The sequence below is a fragment of the Trachemys scripta genome, chromosome 11 (assembly GCF_013100865.1).
Source record: "Trachemys scripta elegans isolate TJP31775 chromosome 11, CAS_Tse_1.0, whole genome shotgun sequence".
Classification (NCBI taxonomy): domain Eukaryota; kingdom Metazoa; phylum Chordata; order Testudines; family Emydidae; genus Trachemys; species Trachemys scripta.
In genome coordinates this window covers 72249855-72273956 of record NC_048308.1, presented here as the reverse complement: position 1 = coordinate 72273956, position 24102 = coordinate 72249855, and the positions used below count along the sequence as shown (strand labels likewise).

The following is a 24102-nucleotide window of genomic DNA, read 5'->3' as shown; positions in this document are numbered from 1 at the left end:
GGTGCAGAAGCATTGGTGACTGTAACACAACCCATATCTGACAGGATGGGACACAGTCTCTTCAATGATCACAAGTGATCAATGTAATCTGCAAGCCTAGCAATATTGAGGAGTCAAGTGGGATCGCTAGACTGCAGACCATGTTGATGATTAGGGAAGATGCCCCCAATTATTGGAACAGATATATTTTGATAGGTTCTCTAAGTGCTTTCCTCAAACTCTCTGCATAAGCTCAGGCTTGTCGGATTGAGTTTCAGCTAGCTTTTTTCATTCTGGTCTGTTTCTGCCTTGGGGCTTGTCTAGGGGGTCTGAGTCAGAGAAGGATAGGGAGCTATGTGTCGTCAGTACACTGCTGACTTTGTATCATAGAATCATAGAATATCAGAGTTGGAAGGGACTTCAGGAGGTCATTTAGTCCAACACCCTGCTCAAAGCAGAACCAATCCCAAACTAAATAATCCCAGCCAGGCCTTCGTCAAGCCTGACCTTAAAAACTTCTAAGGAAGGAGATTCCACCACCTCCCTAGGTAACCCATTCCAGTGCTTCACCACCCTCCTAGTGAAATAGTGTTTCCCAATATCCAACCTAGACCTCCCACACTACAACTTGAGACCATTGCTCCTTTGTTCTGTCATCTGCCACCACTGAGAACAGCCTAGTTCCACCCTCTTTGGAACCCCCTTTCAGGTAGTTGAAAGCAGCTATCAAATCCCGCAGTAGCCCCTATTGTTTCTCACAATGGCTTCACCTAGAAGTTGAGGAAAAAAGGGGGAATGGTACTGAACGTTGTGGGATGCCACTTCTGCGAGCCTCTGATTAGGAGGAGCTAGTCGTTCATTTGCTCTCTGGAAACAAACAGAAAGGAACGAGCAGGGTCAAGCTGAGGCCATTTTGTGCCTGACAGCTGTCCGTTTCCCTGAGAAGATGGGAAGGAATGAGGGGAGTATAACAGCAACGGGATGTGGTTTGGAATTGTGGCAGGATTATGGAGGATGCTGTTGCACCATTGACTGCACCTTGGGCTTTCCTTGGTTTTAACATCGTTGCACGCATTATGCTCAGAAGCAAGGTGCACTCTGGAGTTTCCCAGTTTTAGTGGAATTGAAGTAGAGCTTCAATGGATGCCATCATATTTTTGACATTTGTGTATTATCTTGTCATTTGATTAAATACAAATACTGGCAAATGGCTAGTATTCAGACACAAATCTAATCCGAATCAAAGAATTTTCACATTGCTAGCATGGATAGGCCATGCTGTTGTGGCATATGCAGGAAGAAGCTAGATCTCTGAGCCACAGACACCTGACCTATACTAAACCAGTTTAAACCAAAGTTTAGAAAGTCATGTGTTTCTGTTCCTTTTCTCATTTTTGCTGGTTCCCTTACCCAAAGTGGCTGTTGTTATGGATGTCAAATGTCTTCTGTGTCAGAACTCTTGTGCTCTGAAACCACAGTATTCAATGATCAGTTTAATGCTGTGATCTTAGAAAAACGTAAGAAATACTCTTACTTTGCAAGTAAATCACATTGTTTAAGGCACTTCCCTTATTGCAGAAGCAGGCACCAGCATTAGGAAAGAGCATTAGTACATCATCAGATTCTTAGCATACATGCTTGAATGGTTTCATTCACATTTGTCATCTTCTGGGTGTTATATGGAAAGTCACAGTGCTGTGAAGGAAAGGAAGCTGTAGCAAACAACTGTGTGCTTATTGAGACATTTGATATTCCACCTTTCTCTCATTTCAAATATGATTTTTAAGTGAAATGTAGTACCATAGTGAGTGAAAATTAACTTTGTATACCAAGGTGAATTATATGGAAAAAGAAAACTATCACTATTATAAAATTACTTCTGCGCCATCTCCAAAAAGCCCCATGGATAAATCAAGAAGAAAATCTTCAAAGAGACTCTCCTGGGTTTCCTGCTTTAGTGTAATGTTGGGATCAAGTATAGCTAATCAAACTTTAGCTATGATTTGGTTCATACCTAACTCGTTAACAAGAAAAAAAATGAGTACATGTGAAAAGTGCCCACTTTGACAGCGTGCAAATTGAAGTCATCTGTGGGACAGATACAGATGGGGCAAGCAGCACCGTAAGCTTTTCCCTTGCCGCTCTGCCAGCATACCACGACTGTATTTGAAAAGATCAGTGAGTAAAGTTGTAGTAGTCTCCAACTTTCAGTCCTTGGCCTCTGTCCTGAGACGGTCCAAGTTATCAGTTGTGGCAGTGGTTCTGTGATGGCCACCCTTGCCCATTAGGAAGTGGACTGAGACCACCAATCCGTTCATATGACTAGACAATTTAAGTTACTGTATGGGGATCCGTTTGAATCCCTACAGACCATAGCAGACTTGAGCCTGATACCAACTCTCTGTCTCTGTTGCCACATTCCCCTTCTAAGAATTTCTCTTTATCTCCTTAGACCATATTTAAGTGAAGATTTTAGTCTTTTTAGTTAATTCTAGCTAAGCCTAGGAACAGCTGTCCTTACTTTGCAAAAATGTAACCTATCTTGTTTATCTTTTAAGGTTCTTCATTCCAGCTGATTAGGTCACCACCTGCAGTTAGTAAGTGCATTAGATATGGTATTTGTACACCATTTGAGTCTAGAAAATTTCGTTTAAAATATCCTAAATTCTTATCTCATAACTTTCATGTCAGGAAGAAAGGAATCTAAAAACAGTGCAGCTAGTGTCTCAACTGAAAAAAAGCTTAGCCCTTCATATATGAAAGCCAGGAAGGACACTATAGTGAAACAGCTAGGTAAGCGGCAAACCTGTCCATTAACCATGTCTCATGTTTTGGTACGTTAGTTGGCATTTCCATATTCTATGCTTTTTTCCCCTTCCTTCATTTTAACTGTTTAATATAGATTGTACTTTTCTCACCATTTTTGAACACTTTAAAGATTTAACACTATTCACATTGGTCGCAGCAGCAATAATTCTGATTTTTACATTAATTTAGATACTTGCATTGATTTTAAAAGGTGAATTTTCACTTTCTTCCTATACCTGGTTTTTAAAAAGATAAGAAATACTGCTGAAAAAGACTCTCAGTTTAAGCAAATGAGATGTTTAGTTCTCCACATCCCTTAGTTTTGGCCTGGAATATTCTTGCTATTCCAGCTTTTGTGCAGATTGCTAATCATGGTGTACCATTGAGACCGCTTTGTTTGTGTACTGAACTCAAATCCCCTATGTTCAGAAACTGATCCCAAGCTAGTTTGGTTCCGAGGTGTGTCAGGTGAAAAGCTAACATGTTACATCATAGCATGGGAATAACATTGAAAAGTACTCAGGCACCTCTTAGGATTTCCAAAAGTGCCCATGTGCCTTAGACCCATTCGTTTCCTGTGTTAATGTCTGTCGCAAATTATTTTGTGGGTTTTGGAAGTTTGTCAGGGGGCTCAGAGCTTTGAATGTTTTTTTTTTTTAGTGTTAAATCTAAAAGAAATAATGCCAGGAAGAAAAGAGGCTTGCATTGCAACTAGACCTGCAGAGGCAGGCATTGTGTTAATAAAACTGAAATGGAAACTATGGGAACCTTTCCAGCTTAATGAATACTCGCTAATTATAACCGATTATACCATATTTTGCCTATCATTATTAAGAATAAATTTTCAATATTGTTGCCATTTAACATTTTTTAAAATTATCCTGTGTAGTTAAATATTAAATCTACTGTCATTCAAGTTACCAGTGATGAGCTATTTTCACTGTTGTAGTATGTCTTGTAGTAAAACTAATTGCATAGCAATGCAAATATTAGGTTAATCTATAAATTATATGTTGCAGTTGTCAGTGATTTTTAAATAACTCCTTCCATTAAATCAGTTGTGATTTTTGATCTATAATTATCTTTAACAGAGCATGTGAAAAGCCTTCCTTTTAAAAAAGAATGAATATTTTTGTTTCATAACATTGTTTCACTAAAGCATTTAGTCCTTATGTAAAGAAAATACTAGCTTTTGTGCAAGTGCTAGGAGTTACAAATTTAAAGCCTCTTTGCTTGTGTACCCATGTCAAAAATAAGATTTTATAAAGTAATATAGAAACACATGCTTTATATTGGGAGAGCAGAAAAGAGGAAAGCTTATGAATTTTAAATTAAAAACATTTGTGAAATGTCAGTGGATCCACAGCCATATATGCATGATCGTCAAGATTGTCATCTTGCCTACCCAGAAGGCAGCAAAAGTACTCCAGCTTTGTGGTTTGAAAATGTGAAGAATGAACATATGGTAGGATGTATGCTAGGTAGCTTGTGAGCACATTACATAATGCAGCAACTGATTCTGAAATGTTTGGGAGTATGTCCCTCATGTGTATAGTACATATCTCATTGTAAACTATTTTATGTCAGGAAGAAAGGAAGCTAGTAAAACTGCCACTAGTGCCTTGGTTGAGAAAGCAGCTAGTATATTAAAAGAGAAAGCTGAGTCAGTCACTACAATGCAAGAGCCAGGTAAGAGCAAACAATGCTTGGTATGTCATGGCTGAATAGGGTTTAATAATGTTTTATTAAACACTCCTGCAATAGCAGTGTTTTCGTTGTTTACCTTTTTATCTAGTTGATGTAATATAGGAATTACTATACCAGATTAGCTCAGTGGTCCGTATAGTCCAGTATCCTGTCTCTGACAGTTGTTTCTAGCAGGTGCTTCAAAGGAATGTGCTAGAAATCCTCTAGTGGACAATTATGAAATAACCTGTCAACAAGATATATTTATTCCTAAAACCATTAGTGGTTGGTTTATACTCTGATGTATGAGGGTTCATATCCCTTGTGCATGTAAATATTCTTTTCTAATATATCTGGATGTTTTCACCATCCATACAAATGTCTATTCCTTTTTTGATTCTTACTAAGCTCTTGGCCTCATGGATATCTTATGGCAGAGTTATATAGATTGTGTGGTTTCAGAGTAGCAGCCGTGTTAGTCTGTATCCGCAAAAAGAACAGGATGCATCCGAAGAAGTGGGCTGTAGTCCACGAAAGCTTATGCTCTAATAAATTTGTTAGTCTCTAAGGTGCCACAAGTACTCCTGTTCTTTTTATAGATTGTGTGGTGTTCCAGATTTTTAACAGTTTTAAATTTGTTGCCTTTCAGTTTCTGTGAATGTCCCTGTGTTCTTTTCCTATGAGCAAAGCTAAATAAGAGTACCCGATTTACTTTCTCTGTACTATTCATTACATTGTGTACCTCTATCATGTCCCCTCTTGTTTCTCCTCTAAACAGTCCTAATCTTTCCAATCTCTCTTTACAGTAGTCTTTCCATGCTTGTAATCTTTTTCATCACCTATTTCTGGACACATTCTACTTCTGCTGTAGTTTTTGGGGCAAGGTTGACAATTTAACACATTATTCCAGCGAAGGCATACCATTGTTTTATATGATGGTATTATTTTCTGTCCCATTCTTTATATGTCCTAACAGTTTGTTTGCTTTTTTGACCATGGATGCTGTTTCCCGAAATTGGGCCAGCTAATAAGCTTAGGGAGGACTAATGACCCACCAGAGTTTGGCCGAAAGCAGCATGTTTATTATACTGATTGCTGTGCCTGTCCTGCGAGTGTGAGTGCAAGCGTGTGTGTGACCCCCGCCCCTTTTCTTTTGAGTTTAGCTATCAGTATAATAAACATGCTGCTTTCTGCCAAACTCTTATGCAGTGTCCATGCATTGGGTGTGTGAGTGCTGCCTAATTAGAGTCCCAGACACCTTGTTTACCTGGGAGCTCTTCTGATGTTTCAGCTGTTTAACCAGCCCATTTATCCCACAAGCATTCCAGGAGAGATGGGGAGGGGGAAAGCCACTTCACAGGTATTCAGAGAGGGAGAGGAGACAAAAGGGGTGGGGGGAGGGAATGTAACAGACCTTTTGAGCATAAAGGTTATACATAGCATAGTTATACAGTGCATACAGATCACTGCTACTTCTACAACACTGATCTATGATTATTACAGTAGTTGTTGTCGTCGTAGGGCACAGGTGATCTGTTGCAAACAAACCAAACAATTATAACCAGGTGAATATAACTAAAACACAATTGATTAAACACCAGATATAATATAAACACAAATACAAACAATCACAATTATAATAATTGGGAATACAATAAAACCATCACCATTACAATAATTGGGTACATTGACAAACAAAATGGGGCTCAAGTTTGATGCTGCAATAGCCATCAAACAATAAAAGTTAACCCTAACCCTTAAATGCACACAACAAATAAGATTTGAAGAGTACCAAAGTTGTTATGCAAGGTTAAACTGATTTGGAAGATACATAGTGTCAAGGCTGTATCCCCACTTTGAACTTTAGGGTACAAAATGTGGGGGCCTGCATGAAGACTTCTAAGCTTAACTACCAGCTTAGCTTTGGTCCACTGCCACCATCTTAAGGCTAATTTCCTTCCCTGGGAAGCCTTGAGAAACCTTTCACCAATTTTCTGGTGAATACAGATCCAACCCCCTTGGATCTAAAAACAAGGAGAAATTAACCATTCCCCTCCTTCCTCCCACCAACTCCTGGTGAATACAGATCCAACCCCCTTGGATCTAAAAACAAGGAAAAATCAATCAGGTTTTTAAAAAGAAGGCTTTTAATTAAAGAAAAAGGTAAAAAGTTATCTCTGTAAAATCAGTATGGAAATTAACCTTACAGGGTAATCAAACTTAAAGAGCTCAGAGGACTCCCCTCTAGTTTTAGGTTCAAAGTACAGCAAACAAAGATAAACACTCTAGTAAAAGGTACATTTACAAGTTGAGAAAACAAAGGAAACTAAGACGCCTTTCCTGGCTATTTACTTACAAGTTTGAAATAGGAGAGACTTGTTTAGAAAGATGTGAGGATCCTGGATTGATGTCTGGTCCCTCTCAGTCCCAAGAGCGAACGAACAACCCAAACAAAGAGCACAAACAAAAGCCTCCTCCCCCCCCCCCCCCAGATTTGAAAGTATCTTGTCCCCTTATTGGTCCTTTGGGTCAGATGCCAGCCAGGTTACCTGAGCTTCTTAACCCTTTACAGGGAAAAGGATTTTGGAGTCTCTGGCCAGGAGGGATTTTATAGTACTGTACACAGGACAGCTGTTACCCTTCCCTTTATAGTTATGACACATAGTAACTGAGAACTTAGTTTAAATATCAGCAATTTCACCAACATTTAGTTGCTAAAATGTTGCAGAATCCTCTATTATTAACAGTTATTTTCAAGAGGTCTTGGGGGGGAGGGGGGAGCAACAATTCCAAGACCTGAAAGACGGGGCCCTACAATTACGGGCCAAGGTCAAAAATCCCACTAGGAGGTGATAATGGGAGCCCATGAACAACCCTTAAGGGCTTGGGAAAGTAGAACCAGGGTGCATAGAGGAAAGTGTGGAATTAACAATGCAAGAAAATGTTACTAACAATACAAATATATTAATAACAAAAATCAACAACAAAATGATTATTAGAGAACCTAACAAAAAATAAACCTGATGCATTGGGGACCAAAGTCTTTTGGACAGAGGTGGATGTGATAGATAATTTGGTTGGAGATGTGGGAAGTAGAGAAAGAAAAAGGCATTTACCCTGTCTAGTGTAGTATCCCCTCTCTCTCTTTGGACCCAATGTTAGCACAGGACACCCACCAGAGACAGATACAGAACATGGAACACTGAACACGGACTTTGTCATGACGCTATAACCATGGTATTTCTGTAACTCTTTAGCTGGTACCAGCTCTTCTGATTTTCTGGTTCGGAGGCTGAAAGATAGAAGCTTAGAAACAAATTAGCACAGTGCTCCCGCTGGGGCAGACCCTGCTTGTTTGAGTTGTCTGCGGTGTACCCATTTTTTCTCCAGGGTTTTTGCTAACTTTATTGCTTGCTCGGCAGTCAACTCGGTCTCTGCCATAGTGTGTCTGGTACTTGGAGCTTCCCTGCCACCTGCGGGCGCAGGCCCATAGTTTCGGACCACCCTTTGGATTGCCACAACACAGTGTCTGGGATCTGGCCATCCGGGGTCCGGATCTGGGGGATCTGGATCATACCAGATATCCCCGTCTCAATCATCATATGGTCCCACACCCCTCTGGGCTTTCACCCCAATGGTGGTGACCCAAGCTGAATAAGCCCCCCAGACCCTGTTCTCCCGGGTGGGCCCCTTCAGGACCAGATCCTTCAGGCAGGTAACTGCCTGGCTCAGAGTGGCATTCTCTACTTTCACAGTCAGAACCTGCGCCTTTCACATATCCAGTTCCTTATCCAACTCATGAATTGTACTTCCAGGTGGAACTGCCCCTGGCATCCAAGGCTCTGCCCATTTCTTTTGGAGTCCTTCTAACAACACCCCAGGCAGCGGTGCCGTTCCCCAAGGGGGAGTGTCTTCTCACTCAGGCTGCTTTGCCTTTTTCTTCCCCTTGCCCCACAGTGGCATACTTAGCAGCAGCGTCCTTTTCTCCCTGCAGCGGGTTGCTAGCCTACCACTTTTTCACGCAGGCTTGAGCCGGACCCACCCAAGAGAGTATTGGGGGACACCAGGGGACCCCTACTCTTGGGTCAAATCCTCCACTAAGCTGCCCGCATTCTCCACCATTAATGTTACCCGAAATTGGGCCAGCTAGTAAGCTTAGGGAGGACTAATGACCCACCAGAGTTTGGCAGAAAGCAGCATGTTTACTATACTGATAGCTAAGCTCAAAAGAAAGGGTGGGGGGGGTCACACTCACACTCGCATACTCACGCTCCCAGGACAGGCACGGCACTGAAGATGTCAGGATTCTTTAAGGTAAGTGTCCCACAGCACAGCGATGGATGGTGCGATGAAGGTAAGGCTTCCCGAGGCACCATGGAATGCAACGCAGCGAACCGCTGTCCAGGCGAAGGGCCTTTACGGGAGGTAAAAGCTTGTGAGTGCACTTCTGAGCACATGGCCCTTTCCCCTTTTAAGGACCTGCTCATCATAGCCTGCGACTAGAGATGACTTGGACACGTCTGGTTGTTCACACTCCACCTCGGGCAATGTCCATGCATTGGGTGTGTGAGTGCTGCCTAATTAGAGTCCCAGACACTTTGTCTACCTGGGAGCTCTTCTGATCTTCCAGCTGTTCAACCAGCCCATTTATCCCACAAGCATTCCAGGAGGGAGGGGAGGGGGAAAACCACTTCACAGGTATTCAGAGAGGGAGAGGAGACAAAAGGGGGTGGGGGGGGAGTATAACAGACCTTTTGAGCATACTGGTTATACATAACATAGCCATACAGAGCATAGAGATCACTGCTGCTCCTACAAAGATGCTCAGTGCGCAGAGGTTTTCATTGAGCTGGCCACAGTGATGCCCTACATCATTTTTCAGAGTGGTTGCAGACAGTTAATTTAGCACCCAGCAGTGTGCATGAGTAGTTCATATTATTCGGTCCGATATGAATTACCTTGCATATTTTAAGTGTTCTTTCATTGTACATACATCTGGGAAATTAGTTTAAGATAGTGGCCATATGAAATTCTCTTCCACTGTTTTTAGCATGAACTGTACCAAAAATAATTGTACTTCTGTGTAGCATTAGAAAGTTGGATAATAATCAGGGATTAGGCATTTTGTTATGTGATTAATTTCAAATTGTACAGTGCACATATTGCATATTTTTGTAGTAGTTACTGGATAACACTTCACAATTTTATGACTGAATACCATTTAATGGCAAGTTATTGGAACTGACTCAGTCAGTTATTTGCCATATAATCCGGAAAGCATACTTTAGTAACTGCTTAGGTTTTACTAGGTAAATACAGTATCATTTAACTACTTACCCTGCTACTAAATGATACTATATATTTGTAAATTGCTCCTGAATATAATAAACTTTCTTGTGTTTGTAACTTACATAGTTCAGTCTTTTGCTTCTTGGGATGAAAAACTTGCTGTGGTGATTTTTTTGTTTGTTTGTACTTCACTAATTATGTGAAAAGCCATTGTAAATTTGTAACTTTCCTTATTTGCACTCAAGATATTTCTTTAAACCAGAGTAATCCTTAAACAGGTAGTTAAGTGGACTAAATATTTAGCACAGCAATTTATTTTAAACTTTTATTATATCATTAATTTCTTTCTCTTGTAAATTCTTTTATGCTAGGTGTACTGGAAACAAATAGTCCTGCAGATAACGTTTCAGATGAAAAAGCAGCTAGCATATTACATGCAAAAGCCGAACCTAGACCTGCAATAAAACACCAAGGTGAGAAGAATAAAACCTTGTTCAGTACCTCAGAATTCCTTATTTGGATCTATGCTCCTGAGTACATCTAAGAAGTTAAGCTGTGGTTTTTTGGGTGCTTAATTCAGATGCTCCCCTATAATTTAATCTCACTGTGTAACTACTAGTGAACTTCATAGTTCAGAAATCACACCTTTCCTAGTAAGGTCTTTACTCCCTACTGAAGCACAATGCCTTTCAAGTTCAAACTTGAAGATAGTAGGTGGTATGCCAATGAGGGTAGAGATGAGCCACTCCACAACTGTTATCAAGTTGTATTCATGAATAATGCGATAATAGATTTGAGACCCTTGTTAGATATCCTAAAGCTTTATTTGTGGTCTGTTTTTTTGTGTGTGTCCTTCTTATGGTGACCAACCAACTATTGTTTTTCTCCCCACAAACTGTGCTCTGTTGCTGGCATGCTGTGAAGGGGATACAAACAATGCTGAAAGGGAGAGGGAAGCGTGGTAACAGACTACATTGTTGTTGCACTTGGACTCTAATGCAGGCAGAACTATCAAAAGAAGCAATCGGCATGCTCCCTTATTTCCGAGGAGACGCAGGGCAGCTGCACCCCCATCTTGATGACTGTTCCCATCCAAGAATTGAGTGATTGCAGGATGTCCCCATTTGTTCAAATGATTGGGTTTCCCCCTGCGTATCTACAGACTGTTGCAGCCTGCTAACCCTGTACAAGATTTTAGAGCAAATTCCATCTCCTCATCCTTATTTCACTATTTTAAAAACCCACTTAAGAGTTCCCGAGGATTACAATATAAGAATACCTAATTAACAGGGTAAGTAGATACTGTAACCAAATTAAAATTTACAAACAAATAAAAAATGCAGGCTAAACGGGCTGCAACAGTCTACAGATATGCAGAGGGAAACCCAACCACTTGAACAAATGGGAACATCCTGCAATCACTCAATTCTTGGATGGGAACAGTCATCAAGATGGGGTGCACCTGGCCTGTGTCTCTCTTGAGATAAGGGAGCATGCTGATTTCTTCTTTTGACAGTTCTGCCTGCATTAGAGTGCAACAATAATAGTATGTATGTATGTAGACACGGGCTAGTGGGAAGGTTGATGCCACATATGCAGGGGATGAAAGTCTGGTCCCATTACACCTGTGGCTTTAAATAAGGCCTAGTAGGTATCTCACTCTAATGAAATCTAAATGGCAGTTGACCATCTTTCACAGCTGTGAGAACTCCCCAGGCCATTTTCCTTGCATTTTGTTGCGTATAGGAAGCAGTATATATTCCATTCCTGGAGAAATGTATTCTAATAATTTTATACCCTTTTTTTAATTTGAGTGTGCATAAGACTAACTCACAGAGGTTTGGGATCAGATCTTAAATAGGATGACTCCATTGACTTCAGAATGTTTCCTTTGTGGTTAGTTCAGGGTCCGTATGTTGACACTACGGAGACTATACTGGGATAGCTAGGTTGCTGTCAGCGTATGCAGACGAAAGGGATTTTTCCATTGGCGTAGGAACACCAACTCCCCAGGCAATGGTAGCTATGTCGAAGGAAGCATTCTTCTGGGGATGTAGTTGTATCTACATTGGAGGTTAGGTTGGCATAGCTACAGCACTCAGGAGCATGTTTGTTTGTTTGTTTGTTTGTTTTTCACCCCCTGACCAATGTAGATATGTTGACCTAACTTTATTTTTGTATATAGTTAGTGTTAACAATTAGATAGTGTTAGTGGATAGTTAGTGTTCCCTGGTGATGTCCTCACTGGGGTTCAAACACTGTCCTTTGTATGGATGGGTGACCCCCATATGTAGTGCTTGCTTTGTTTCAGCAAGGCACACCTTAAGGAGCACTGTTTTGGTTTGTAAATTTTTTAAAAAGCGAACTCAGGTGGTGTGAGACCTTCACCTCAAGCGGCATCTACTTGAACAGGCCATGCAGTCTGATCCCGTCCTGAGGCCCTCCTTGGCCAAAGATCACCCTCCGGCTTGGAAAGTGCTACTGCCTCTTGTTCTGAGGCAGACACCTCGCCAAAGAAACGGAAGAGCCGTTCTGTCATCAGCGCCAAAGAAGAGCTCTCATAAGACCAATTGGAACCGCTCCAGGACACAGGGTGACTCCTCTGCTGCCTCTGGGAAAAGCATGGATTGGCCTGGGGCCAGTTCTGGGGCATGGGATAGCACAGGTACCTCTGACCCTTCCCCAGTACTGAGTGAAAAGTGCAGAAACCCTGTACCATTGACTCTGGTCCCAGCCTCTGGATGTCTATTGAGGGAGTTGCCAGTACCAGTCGTGTCCATGTCATTGGCATACCAGGCAGCCGCAGACCTCCTCTGCCTTTCGGTCCCAACCTCACTGTTGGTTCAGACTTTCCCAGGGCTGTGCCCCCTATGCACCTCCAATGGAGTGAGCCGCTGAACCCTCATTTCTGTCAGCACGGTATCCAGACGCTCCTCTGGTAGGGATGGAACTGGTACTGGAATCAGTGTGGGGGACCTCAGCACTGGGACCCACTTTGGCCCTGCCCATTCGAAGCCGCAAATGCACCCTTGGCAGCTCTGCCCCCTTTCAGCGTCTGAGCGTTTGGGTGCTCTGATACCGACGTTTGCACTGTGACCAACACTGTTTGTGTCTCAGGCATGCTCGGTACTGACAGTACCATCTTCATCAGGGGCACTGATTCCCACCAGATTCTGGGCAATGGATGACTTGGACCACCTATTGGCTCCTCTGTGCATCGCTCTGCCTGTGTATCCAAGATCCCAGGGCTCTGATTCTGGGGTGGAATTGTCGTCCATCCCACTCTGATGAACGCTGGGGGCCGATGAACAGTGGACCAGTATGGCTCCCAGAGTTGGCATGTGCTCTATGGCCAGGAAGGAAGTCCCTGGCCTGGCCCCTACTAGCCACCATTGCACTACTTGTATCAGTGGCCTTGGACTCAGTGGGATGCTTCTTGGTCAGGGAGATCCTGCTGAAAAGTGAAGTCACCTGCCAGGTCAATGGTGATGGCTCTGGATCAGCCACAACCCCAGGAATCAGTCATCTTCCTACCCAGAAGGAAGTCCTCCCAGGTACATCTTCCCAGGAGCGAGAGCGAGTTTTGGTTCAGCCAAGACATTCATCCTTGTCGCTGGATGATCCTGTGTTGCTGGGTTCGTCCTCCCCTTCTATCCAGGAAGACTTTAAGGCATACCATAAGAACATAAGAATGGCCATACTGGGTCAGACCAAAGGTCCATCCAGCCCACCGACAGTGGCCAACACCAGGTGCCCCAGAGGGAGTGAACCTAACAGGAAATGATCAAGTGATCTCTCTCCTGCTGCCCATCAACACCCTCTGACAGACAAAGGCTAGGGACACCATTCCTTACCTATCCTGGCTAATAGCCATTAATGGACTTAACCTCCATGAATTTATCCAGTTCTCTTTTAAACACTGTTATAGTCCTAGCCATCACAACCTCCTCAGGCAAGGAGTTCCACAAGTTGACTGTGTGCTGTGTGAAGAAGAACTTCCTTATATTTGTTTTAAACCTGCTGCCCATTAATTTCATTTGGTGGCCCCTAGTTCTTACATTATGGGAACAAGTAAATAACTTTTCCTTATTCACTTTCTCCACATCACTCATGATTTTATATTCCTCTATCATATCCCCCCTTAGTCTCCTCTTTTCCAAGCTGAAAAGTCTTTAATCTCTCCTCATATGGGATCCGTTCCAAACCCCTAATCATTTTAGTTGCCCTTCTCTGAACCTTTTCTAATGCCAGTATATCTTTTTTGAGATGAGGAGATCACATCTGTACGCAGTATTCAAGATGTGGGTGTACCATGGATTTATATAAGGGCAATAAGATATTCACCATCTTATTCTCTGTCCCTTTTTTAATGATTCCTAACATTCTGTTCGCTTTTTTGACTGCCGCTGCACACTGCATGGATGTCTTCAGAGAACTATCCAAGATGACTCCAAGATCTTTCCTGATTAGTTGTAGCTAAATTAGCCCCCCTCATATTGTATGTATGGTTGGGGTTATTTTTCCCAATGTGCATTACTTTACATTTATCCAGATTAAATTTCATTTGCCATTTTGTTGCCCAATCACTTAGTTTTGTGAGATCTTTTTGAAGTTCTTCACAGTCTGCTTTGATCTTAACTATCTTGAGCAGTTTAGTATCATCTGCAAACTTTGCCACCTCACTTTTTACCCCTTTCTCCAGATCATTTATGAATAAGTTGAATAGGATTGGTCCTAGGACTGACCTTTGAGGAACTTCACTAGTTACCCCTCTCCATTCTGAAAATTTACCATTTATTCCTACCCTTTGTTCCCTGTCTTTTAACCAATTCTCAATCCATGAAAGGATCTTCCCTCTTATCCCATGACAACTTAATTTACATAAGAGCCTTTGGTGAGGGACCTTGTCAAAGGCTTTCTAGAAATCTAAGTATGCTATGTCCACTGGATCCCCCTTGTCCACATGTTTGTTGACCCCTTCAAAGAACTCTAATAGATTAGTATCAGAGGGGTAGCTGTATTAGTCTGAATCTGTAAAAAGCAACAGAGGGTCCTGTGGCACCTTTAAGACTAATAGAAGTATTGGGAGCATAAGCTTTCGTAAGTGAGGTTACTTGAAGTGAGATTCTTACCCACGAAAGCTTATGCTCCCAAAGGTGCCCTCTGTTGCTTTCTAATAGATTAGTAAAACACGATTTCCCTTTACAGAAACCATGTTGATTTTTGCCCAACAATTTATGTTCTTCTGTTTCTGACAATTTTATTCTTTATTATTGTTTCAACTAATTTGCTTGGTACTGACGTTAGACTTACCGGTCTGTAATTGCTGGGATCACCTCCTGAGCCCTTTTTAAATATTGGCGTTACATTAGCTATCTCCCAGTCGTTGGGTACAGAAGCTGATTTAAAGGACAGGTTACAAACCATAGTTAGTGGTTCTGCAAATTCACATCTGAGTTCTTTCAGAACTCTTGGGTGAATGTCATCTGGTCCCTATGACTTGTTACTGTTAAGTTTATCAATTAATTCCAAAACCTCCTCTAGTGACACCTCAATCTGTGACAATTCCTCAGATTTGTCACCTATAAAAGCTGGCTCAGGTTTGGGAATCTCCCTAACATCCTCAGCCGTGAAGACTGAAGCAAAGAATTCATTTCTCTGCAATGACTTTATTGTCTTTAAGTGCTCCTTTTGTAACTCAATCGTCCAGGGGCCCCACTGGTTGTTTAGCAGGCTTCCTGCTTCTGATGTACTTAAAAAACATTTTGTTATTACATTTTGAGTTTTTGGCTAGCTGTTTTTCAAACTCCTTTTTGGCTTTTCTTATTACATTTTTACACTTAATTTGGCAGTGTTTATACTTCTTTCTATTTAGCTCACGAGGATTTGACTTCCACTTTTTAAAAGATGCCTTTTTATCTCTGACTGCTTCTTTTACATGGCTGTTAAATCACAGTGGCTCTTTTTTAGTTCTTTTACTGTGTTTTTTAATTTGGGGTATACATTTAAGTTGGGCCTCTATTATGATGTCCTTGAAAAGTGTCCATGCAGCTTGCAGGGATTTCACTCTAGGACCTTTTACGCAGCATAGCCGTTCGCCCAAGAGAACATGCATAAACCAGTGGACATTTTACAGCCTGTCATCCCTGGGAGTGTGGCCCTGCTGATCAATGATGCATTCCTTGAGCTGTCAAGAGCCCTATGGAGTACATCAGCATCGGTACTGCCAGTGGCGAAACGCATGGAAAAGCGATACTTTGTTCTCATGTAGTGTTTTGAGGCGTTCTTTTCCCTCTCGGCCCCAAACTCCCTGGTAGTAACAGTGGTAATTAACAGGGCCCAGCAAGGTAGGTTCAAGTCTGCCCCCAAGGATAGAGATTCCAAGTGATTGGAACTCCTGGCTAGGAAGATCCATACCTCATCGTCCCCAGAGATGTCAACAAACTTTATTGCCCATGTATGATTTCCTTAATTGATCAGCCACGCCTAAATTTGAAGAGCAGTTGCCTGAGGCCTCAGGTGGGGAGTTCTGGGCATTTGCTGCAGAGGGCTGTTTGGCTGCCACAACATCCCTGCAATCCGCCATTGATGTTGCAGTTACTGCAGTCAGGGCCATGGCCTTAGCAGTAACCATGAGGAGGGCTTCCTGGTTGCAAAACTCTGGGATCGCTCTAGATATACAGCAAGCCATAAAGGACTAGCTCTTTGACAGCTCAGTCTTGTTTTCGGACTGGACGGATGACACTTTGCACTCCTTCAAGGATTCCAGGGCTACTTTGTGGTCCTTGGGAGTGTTCATGCTGTCCGCACAAAGATGCCCTAATGGGTGGTGCAGCAGCAGCAATATTGCCCGCAGCATTCCTTTGTGCAGCCTTTCCCCTGAAACAATGGGACTGGCCTAGAAAGAGGGATAGATTCCACAAAAGAAAGCAGTTGGGCTCAGGCTTCAGACAGTCCTTACGCCCTCCCTCGGTGCAGGCTAAGTGTCCATTGGACTTCTTTGTCCAGAGCACTGCTCCAGTCGTTCCTCCGTCCCCCTGCCCCTTTTGGGACAGGGTTGGTCCGCTTTTACCTTGCTTGGGACTCTATTACCTCCAAAAGCTATTAGATCAGACTTTGCACACTAATTTCTCTCCACACCATATTCCCACCCCCCTTCTCTGTCCCTATTCAGGAACCCCTTTCGTGAGAAACTGCTCATCAAGCAGGTCAACTCTCTGTTGAAGTTGGGAGTGGTGAAGGAAGTTCTGCCAAAACAGCGGGGCCACAGTTTTTACTCCCGGTACTTCCTGATACCGAAATCCAAGGGTGGGATGAAACCTAGTCTTGACCTTCACAGCCTGAGCAAATTCATCAAATACCTGAGATTCCATATGGTCGCTCTATTGGCCGTCCTCCCTGCACTAGTCTCAGAATGACTAGTTCACAGCTCTGGACTTTCAGAATGGGGACTTCCATGTGGGCATTCTGTTGAGCCACAGGAAGTTTCTGTGTTTCTTAGTAGTAGAATTCAATATACAGTTCTCCCTAAGTCTTCACCAAATGTATGATGGTGGTCATGGAATATATCAGGAGGAAAGGAATCCACATTTTCCTGTATCTCAACAACTGGTGGTTGAAGAGTGGCTCCAGAAAGGATGTTCTCGCCCACGTCAACATCATGTTGCATTTGCTTCACCCTCTGGGACTCATTTTAAACACCTCAGAGTCAATCTTTGGCTCCCACTCAAAAAGTTGAGTTTATTGTGGCCCTGTTAGACTCCACGAGGTTGAGAGCATTCCTGCCGACTGACCTCTTCCAGGCAATTTACCATCTCTGTCTCAGTCTGCAATCCCAGCCGTCCACAACAGTTTGTGTGTGTCTGAGCTTGTTGGGCCACATGTCTGCCTGCACACAGGTGGTCCAGTTCGCCAGGTTGCACCTTCTGCCCCTTTCAGATATGGTTCAGGATAGTTTACTGCCCTGTCCTGCAGATTGGTTCACCTCCCTCCATCAGTCCTAGATTCCCTTCACTGGTGGGAGTCCCCACACAATGTGTGCTAGGAGTCCCTTCGCTAGGCCCTCTGACCAAGTCAGTGGTTATGGACACTTCCCTTGTGGGTTGGGGTGTGCATCAGGACTCATTGAGGATGTAGGGCCTGTGGTCAGAACAGGAAGCCTTCCTCCATATCAATGTGCTGGAACTTCGGGCTTTCCACAATGCATGTTGTGCCTTCCAGAACTGCATCAGACATTCGGTGGTTCACATACTCACAGACCATACCACCGCAATGTACTATGTGAATAAGCAAGTGGGGGAGCATTCCAGTTTACTCTATCTGTAGGCGATCAATCTGTGGCAGTTTTGCGTTAAGGAAGACATCACTAGATCAGCAATCCAGTCGTTGGGGGTGAAAAATCGTCTTGAGGGCCATCTCAGTAGCGTTTTTCCCTGAGCCACAAGTGGTCCCTGGAGGAGAGTATTCTCCAGGTCATCTTCGCAACATGTGACACCCCTGTGATCGACCTGTTTGCAATGAGGGGAAACAAAAAGTGTTGCCTATTCCGCTCCCAGGGCGGCCTCAGTCCAGGCTCCCTCTCAGATGCCTTCCACTGCTGCTGGCAGTTGGGTCGTTATATTTTCCTCCCCTATCCTGGTCATCCCACAGGTCATCCTCAAATTCGAGGTGGATCAGGCCAAGCTCAGACTCCTTGCTCCAGCATGGCAGAGACAATGCTAGTTCTCAGACCTCCTTGCTCTGCCACTTGAGTTTCCCATATCACTTCCTCTCTGTCCAGATCTGCTTGCTCAGGACCATGGCTGCACTTTCCATTGTGTGATCAGCTCCCTGCACCTTAGTCGTGGCTGTTACGTGGCTGAATGAAGAGGAGGAGCAGTGCTCTGCAGCTGTCCAAGAAGTCCTACTCAATCACAGGAAGTTCTCCAGTCGGACTGCCTACTTAGCCAATATCTAATAGGAAATCTTACTTGAGCTGTACTGAGAGACATTTCTGTTGTTTTAAAGGGAGTTTAGGTTAAATGGTTTCCATCCCTTTGCTGGCAATGGTTATTTTCTTAAATTTCGCTAATTAGCGATAGGTAGGCTTAGATGTCTGATCACATGGGGTATTCAGTACCTTTTCGGTTTACTTTAGGAGTTATCATTCAGAGAGCATTAATCTATTGCACCCAGATAATCACAGTGGAATTCAAGGCAGCTGTCTGTCTGACTGCATTAGGCCCCCATCAGATTCCCACAAAGTGTCTTTGCAGGCATTCACATTTGCAGCAACAGTTTATAAGAACTGAACATAGCTTTCCTTATAATATACCCAGTGCTTTAAAGGGTTTATAGGTGTTTGAGATGACTGCTTCTAAATATTCTAATCTCTGAGTTTTTCTCTAGACCTTTCATTTGTTAGTGTAATTGTAGATTATGCTAAATTTACATTGAAGTGAGACCGTTCCCTATGGTCTGGTCAGCTGAAAGCTTCAGTAGTTTCTTTCATTAAAATTGTTTCAGCCCATGATTAAGACACTAATCTGTGTTCTGCACAATAACTACAGCATCATTAAACAGACTGTGATTCTATACCTGGAGACTCCACTAAATTATTTGCTCTTCATGGTAATGATTCAGTCCCTTTTGGGCAGTAGTTTTCTGTAGTTCTGTTGTAGTACTAGATGTCTAACTTGATCATTATTTTCTTTAGCAAGATATTGAATCTCCTATCTGAAGACTGATAAATGTGTTTTATTTTTTCAGGAGAATCTGCCAGTGATGCAGGTATAGTAAGGATTACATTGAAATATAAATAGCACTCACAAAATACCTATCTGCAGTTAAAATAAAATTTGTTGTAGTAGTATTAAATATTTTTTATAGTTTTAATAGTGTATTTTTCACACTTACACCAATATACATTAAAGAATGTTTAATTTATAAACAAAAATGAAATGTAAATGACTTCTGTTTTCACGTTTTAATACATTTTTATTGAAGTAGTTCTAAGTCAAAAATAATAAAAAGATACCCTTGGCGTTGGTCTGTATTTAGGGTTAAGTGGTGTTTCTGTATGTGGTTTTTTTGTTTTGTTTTTGTTTTAATTACAACTGCTTTATATATTTTATTTTGAGACTAAGCAGACACTGCATGGAACTTGTCTTGCAAAATACTGTAGGTAGTTATTTCACCATCTACTTCAATGGCATTTCCATCTTCCACTTTCCTAATGTCAGTACAAGTTTAGAAAGACATTCTAAATCTAAATCTTCTCTAAAGCGCCATCCCTGTAGTCTCTAAGTGACTTAGTATTATGCATATGTGCAGTCTCTCAATCAGTGGATCTTAATGGATACTGTCATGTGCTTTACTAAGAAATTACTTCCTACTTTTATAAGCAGTCTGGGGTGTTCTTCACCAAAGTATGAGTGGCTTACATCATTCGTGTGGGATAGAGAAATATTATGCCTATTTTATATATGAGGAAACTCAGAAACAGGAAGGCTTACATGATTTGCAAGGGCCACACAAAGCCCGTCACAGAGTCAGCAATAAGAATCAGGTATTCTGATTCTCAGTTCAGTGATTTAATATCTAGGCTATCTGTCCTCCCTTGCTTAAGGGCAGTATGGCTTGTTAACTCCTAATTTCCTTACTCATTAGTTGGTACCATCAACTTTAATATCAAAGTAGCATTTTTGTACATTAAATGTGTTCATGCCTATTCTTTTACTCTAACGAAGTAAATTATGTACAGAGTCAGTAGACGATTTATTCAAAATGCCTGGGAGCTGCATTAAGTTAAAATTAACTTTAAAAAATCCTTACTGTCTCATTTGTCAATTAAAAAAGAAAGGGGATGTCTTTCTGGCAATAAATTGTTCAGGGCTCAGGGTAAAAATAAACAAGTTAGGAAAACTGAACAAATGAGATCCCAGTCAGCAAAAGTACTTAAACATGTGAGTAGCCCCATTGACTACAGTGGTGGTACACATGCTCAAAGTTAGGCATATGCATAAATACCTTGATGACTCAGAGCCTGACTTACTGGGATGGGGCTATTCTTCAGAGATATCGGAACTAAAGTTTATGAGGGCAGAAGACAAACTTCTTATAGAGGGTTAGTCTTCTCTTAAAGCACTATCTGAACAAATCAGTATTAAATAGGAAAAGTCATTAAATATCTGTTTGTACAAATTTTTAAGATTGGTTGTAAGGGCATTGAATGCTTTCTGCCTCTAATATTGTTTTTTCTAATTTTTATGTTTACTTATTAAAAAGTATCCACAGAAATACTGTTGCAAAGCCTGAGGAACTGGTTATATCCTGCTAACCTGCACAGTTAGCAAATATTCAAAACAAAAGTGTCACTTATTGGTCAGAGAGAATAGAAAAAGAACTAGATACATTCTTGGAGATAGGTCCATCAAGGGTTATTAGCCAGGATGGGCAAAGGGATGGTGTCCCTAGCCTCTGTTTGCCAGAAGCTGGGAATGGGTGACAGAGGATGGATCACTTGATGATTACCTGTTCTGTTCATTCCCTCTGGGGCATTGGCCACTGTTGGAAGACAGGATCCTGGGCTAAATGGACCATTGTGACCCAGTATAGCTGCTCTTATGTTCTTATGTCTATTTAAACTCAGCATGAAAAGAGAGATTCAGAAGACAATCTTCATAGGTTTAGCATGAGGAAATGTTGAGATTCCCTTTGACCAGACTAGTTTTGTATTCTATTCAGGGGAGTCGGGGGGAATTAGTTGTATTTTATTAGAATAATCTTTATAATAAGTGGTGTCAACTGTACTGAGATCATAATAATGTGAATATAACTAAACAAGAATTGGAAACACTGTTAGAGGGGAAACAGCAAATGTAAATATTTAATGAAATGAAAAAAAGCTTATAATTGCAATAGATGTTAAAAGTCCTGATGTATGGAACGTGATCTTTTTTATGAACTTCATGTCCTCTCTCATATATACCCCGTATAATGAACAAATATGAAGATAAGAGGAAAAAGTTGCCATGTCACTTTTGAAGAACTGGAGGAGAGAGTGAAATCCTTGTTGTTGTTCGTGTGGTTGCAACTGTGTGAGCATACCCAGCACATCAAAGCTGGAGAATTTTGCCTAGCAGTACATGTAAGCATAGAACTTGCACCCTTTTCCCTCATAGCCCCTCCTGTGGCTATATAAGGGCAGCACTGCCCTCACCCACCTCGTTCCTTCTCATTGCCTACAGCAAGAGTCCGAGTATTCGGTGAGATTTTTTTTTTTTACCTCACACTTGTCTTCACAGTTTTTTCTCTGTTTCTTTGGAATATAGTTATAGTTGGTTAGTAGTACCTGTTAGTCATAATAGTTAGTAGTGGTAGTGGTGATTAATTAGGTAGTTTCTCCCGGTGGAATGCCCTCACCAAGGTTTAAAGTTTGTCCTTGGTGTAGGGTAGCTATCCTCAGTAACATCCCCCACACTTGACATTTATGATGTCTGGGGGAAGGGCACATTAGAGAAAGGTGCTCCATCTGTAAGCTTTTTAAAAAAGAGGACAAAGGTGGCTTGAGACTTAAGATTAAAGCCGCATCTTCTCAAGCAGGCCCTGAGCTCTGCCTCAGCATCGGGGACCACTGTGGAGCATCAGGCCCCTCAGAGATACTGAGGGGCCTGAACTAGTACAGGCTGGAACTTCTCAGCTGAGCTCAGATTCCTCGTCAGAAGGAAGAGGGATCTCTGTTTCATCAGGTCCCCCATGCAGATGTGTATTGCCAACCAGGATGTGCTATTATATAAAAATGACTTTGTGAACTGGGACCCCATGTTCAAATTTGTGCATAAGTTACCAGAGTCCTTCAGGGAGGAGTTCAAGGCTTTTATTGCAGAAGGCCATTTAGTGGCCAAGACATCATTACAGTCAGCTTTGGATATAGTAGATGCTTTATCCAGGCTAATGGCTTCAGTCTTTACAACGAGGAGGATTTTATGTGGTTGCAAAACCCTGTCATGGCTCGTGAGATCCAGCAGAGCATAGAGGACTTGCTGTTTTTGGTCACCTCATCATTACTGAGAGAAATGAAGAGACATTACAGTCCTTTAAAGACCTCCAAAAGCCCCTGTGCTCCTTGATGATTTATGTTCAGGCCCCAAGGAGACATGGTTTTGGTAGCCATCAACGGCAGCAGCAATATCACCCTCAGCGATATTTCCATCAGTCCCCCTACTCTGAGGTAGCAGTATTTCTCCAGAAAGGGGCACAAATTACAGAGAAGACTTTCTGGGTCTAATTCTACCAAATGGCCCATCCTCTCATCTCGTGGACTTGACAGCCTATTTGACTTGAGTCTCAAGAGCAGCACTCCAGCTTGGAACATAACTTTCCCGTCCCTTCTGTTCTGGGACAGGTTGTCCCACTTCTATAGTACTTGGGAGGTTATAATTACAGACAGGTAGGTCCTTAGCACTATGTGATCAGATTATGCTTTTCAGTTCATATCCAGTCTCCCTCCTATCCCCATACCCATGTAACTGGATGGACCACTACGATGAGTCATTGTTTACGCAGCAGGTGGAAACCCTGTGTGCTATGAGGGCCATAGAGGAGCTTCCTCTTCATCTTCATGGAAAAGGATTCTACTCCCAGTACTTCCTGATCCCCAAATCCAAGGAAGGATAGAGACCTATCCTTTAATCTGTGATTACCTTTACTACTATTCTTCTTGCACTGAATCATAATGTCTGGTTTGCTGATGTTGATCTCCAATATGCCACACTAAGTTTCTGAGATTTCTTGTGGCTGGCCAACATTAATGGTACACAGTTCTCCCCTTTGGCCTATCTTCAGCCCCATGGGTCTTTACCAAATTGTGTGATGGTGGTGGTGGCCTTTCTCAGAAGGAGAGGGATTCATGTCTTTCTGTGCTTGGACAATTGGCTGGTGACAAAAGGCACATCCAGGGAGCAGATCCTCATTCATGTCCAGTTCACTTTGGACCTTTTTGGTTAGCTGGGTCTGATCCTGAACAAAGGAAAATCAACTCTAATCCCAACTCAAAAAAATTGAGTTCATTGGGGCCCTATTAGACTTTACAAAGTCGAGACTAAGAATGATTCCAGACAATTTGGTGCCTTTGTCTGGCTCTCCAATTTCATCCTTCAACCATGGTCTGTGTATGCCTGAGATTACTGGGCCATATGGCCTCATGTATTTACAGGGCACAGCAGGAGAGGCTCTTTGCTCTCTTCAGTTGTGGCTGAGGTTGGTCCGTCACCCAAGTTGCCAGTCACTGGACACCCTTATCTGAGTGTCCCCTGAGCTACCGGACTCACTACAATCATGGATAGAACACTGCAGTGTGTT

The 24102-nt window shown here is 42.3% G+C and overlaps 1 protein-coding gene across 6 annotated transcripts in view; it reads left to right on the top strand.

Annotated features, from left to right (window-relative positions):
• TRAF3IP1 (TRAF3 interacting protein 1) overlaps positions 1-24102 on the top strand; it is a 115579-nt gene that overhangs the window by 29993 nt on the left and 61484 nt on the right. For 3 of the 6 annotated variants that reach the window (XM_034785346.1, XM_034785348.1, XM_034785349.1), the window contains 2 exons: positions 10134-10235; positions 19510-19530. In XM_034785346.1, coding sequence (XP_034641237.1) covers positions 10134-10235; positions 19510-19530 — 123 coding nt within the window. Of the gene's footprint in view, positions 1-2537; positions 2577-2670; positions 2773-4374; positions 4477-10133; positions 10236-19509; positions 19531-24102 lie in introns of all 6 variants that reach the window. The other 3 variants (XM_034785351.1, XM_034785350.1, XM_034785347.1) reach the window with 3 other exon arrangements.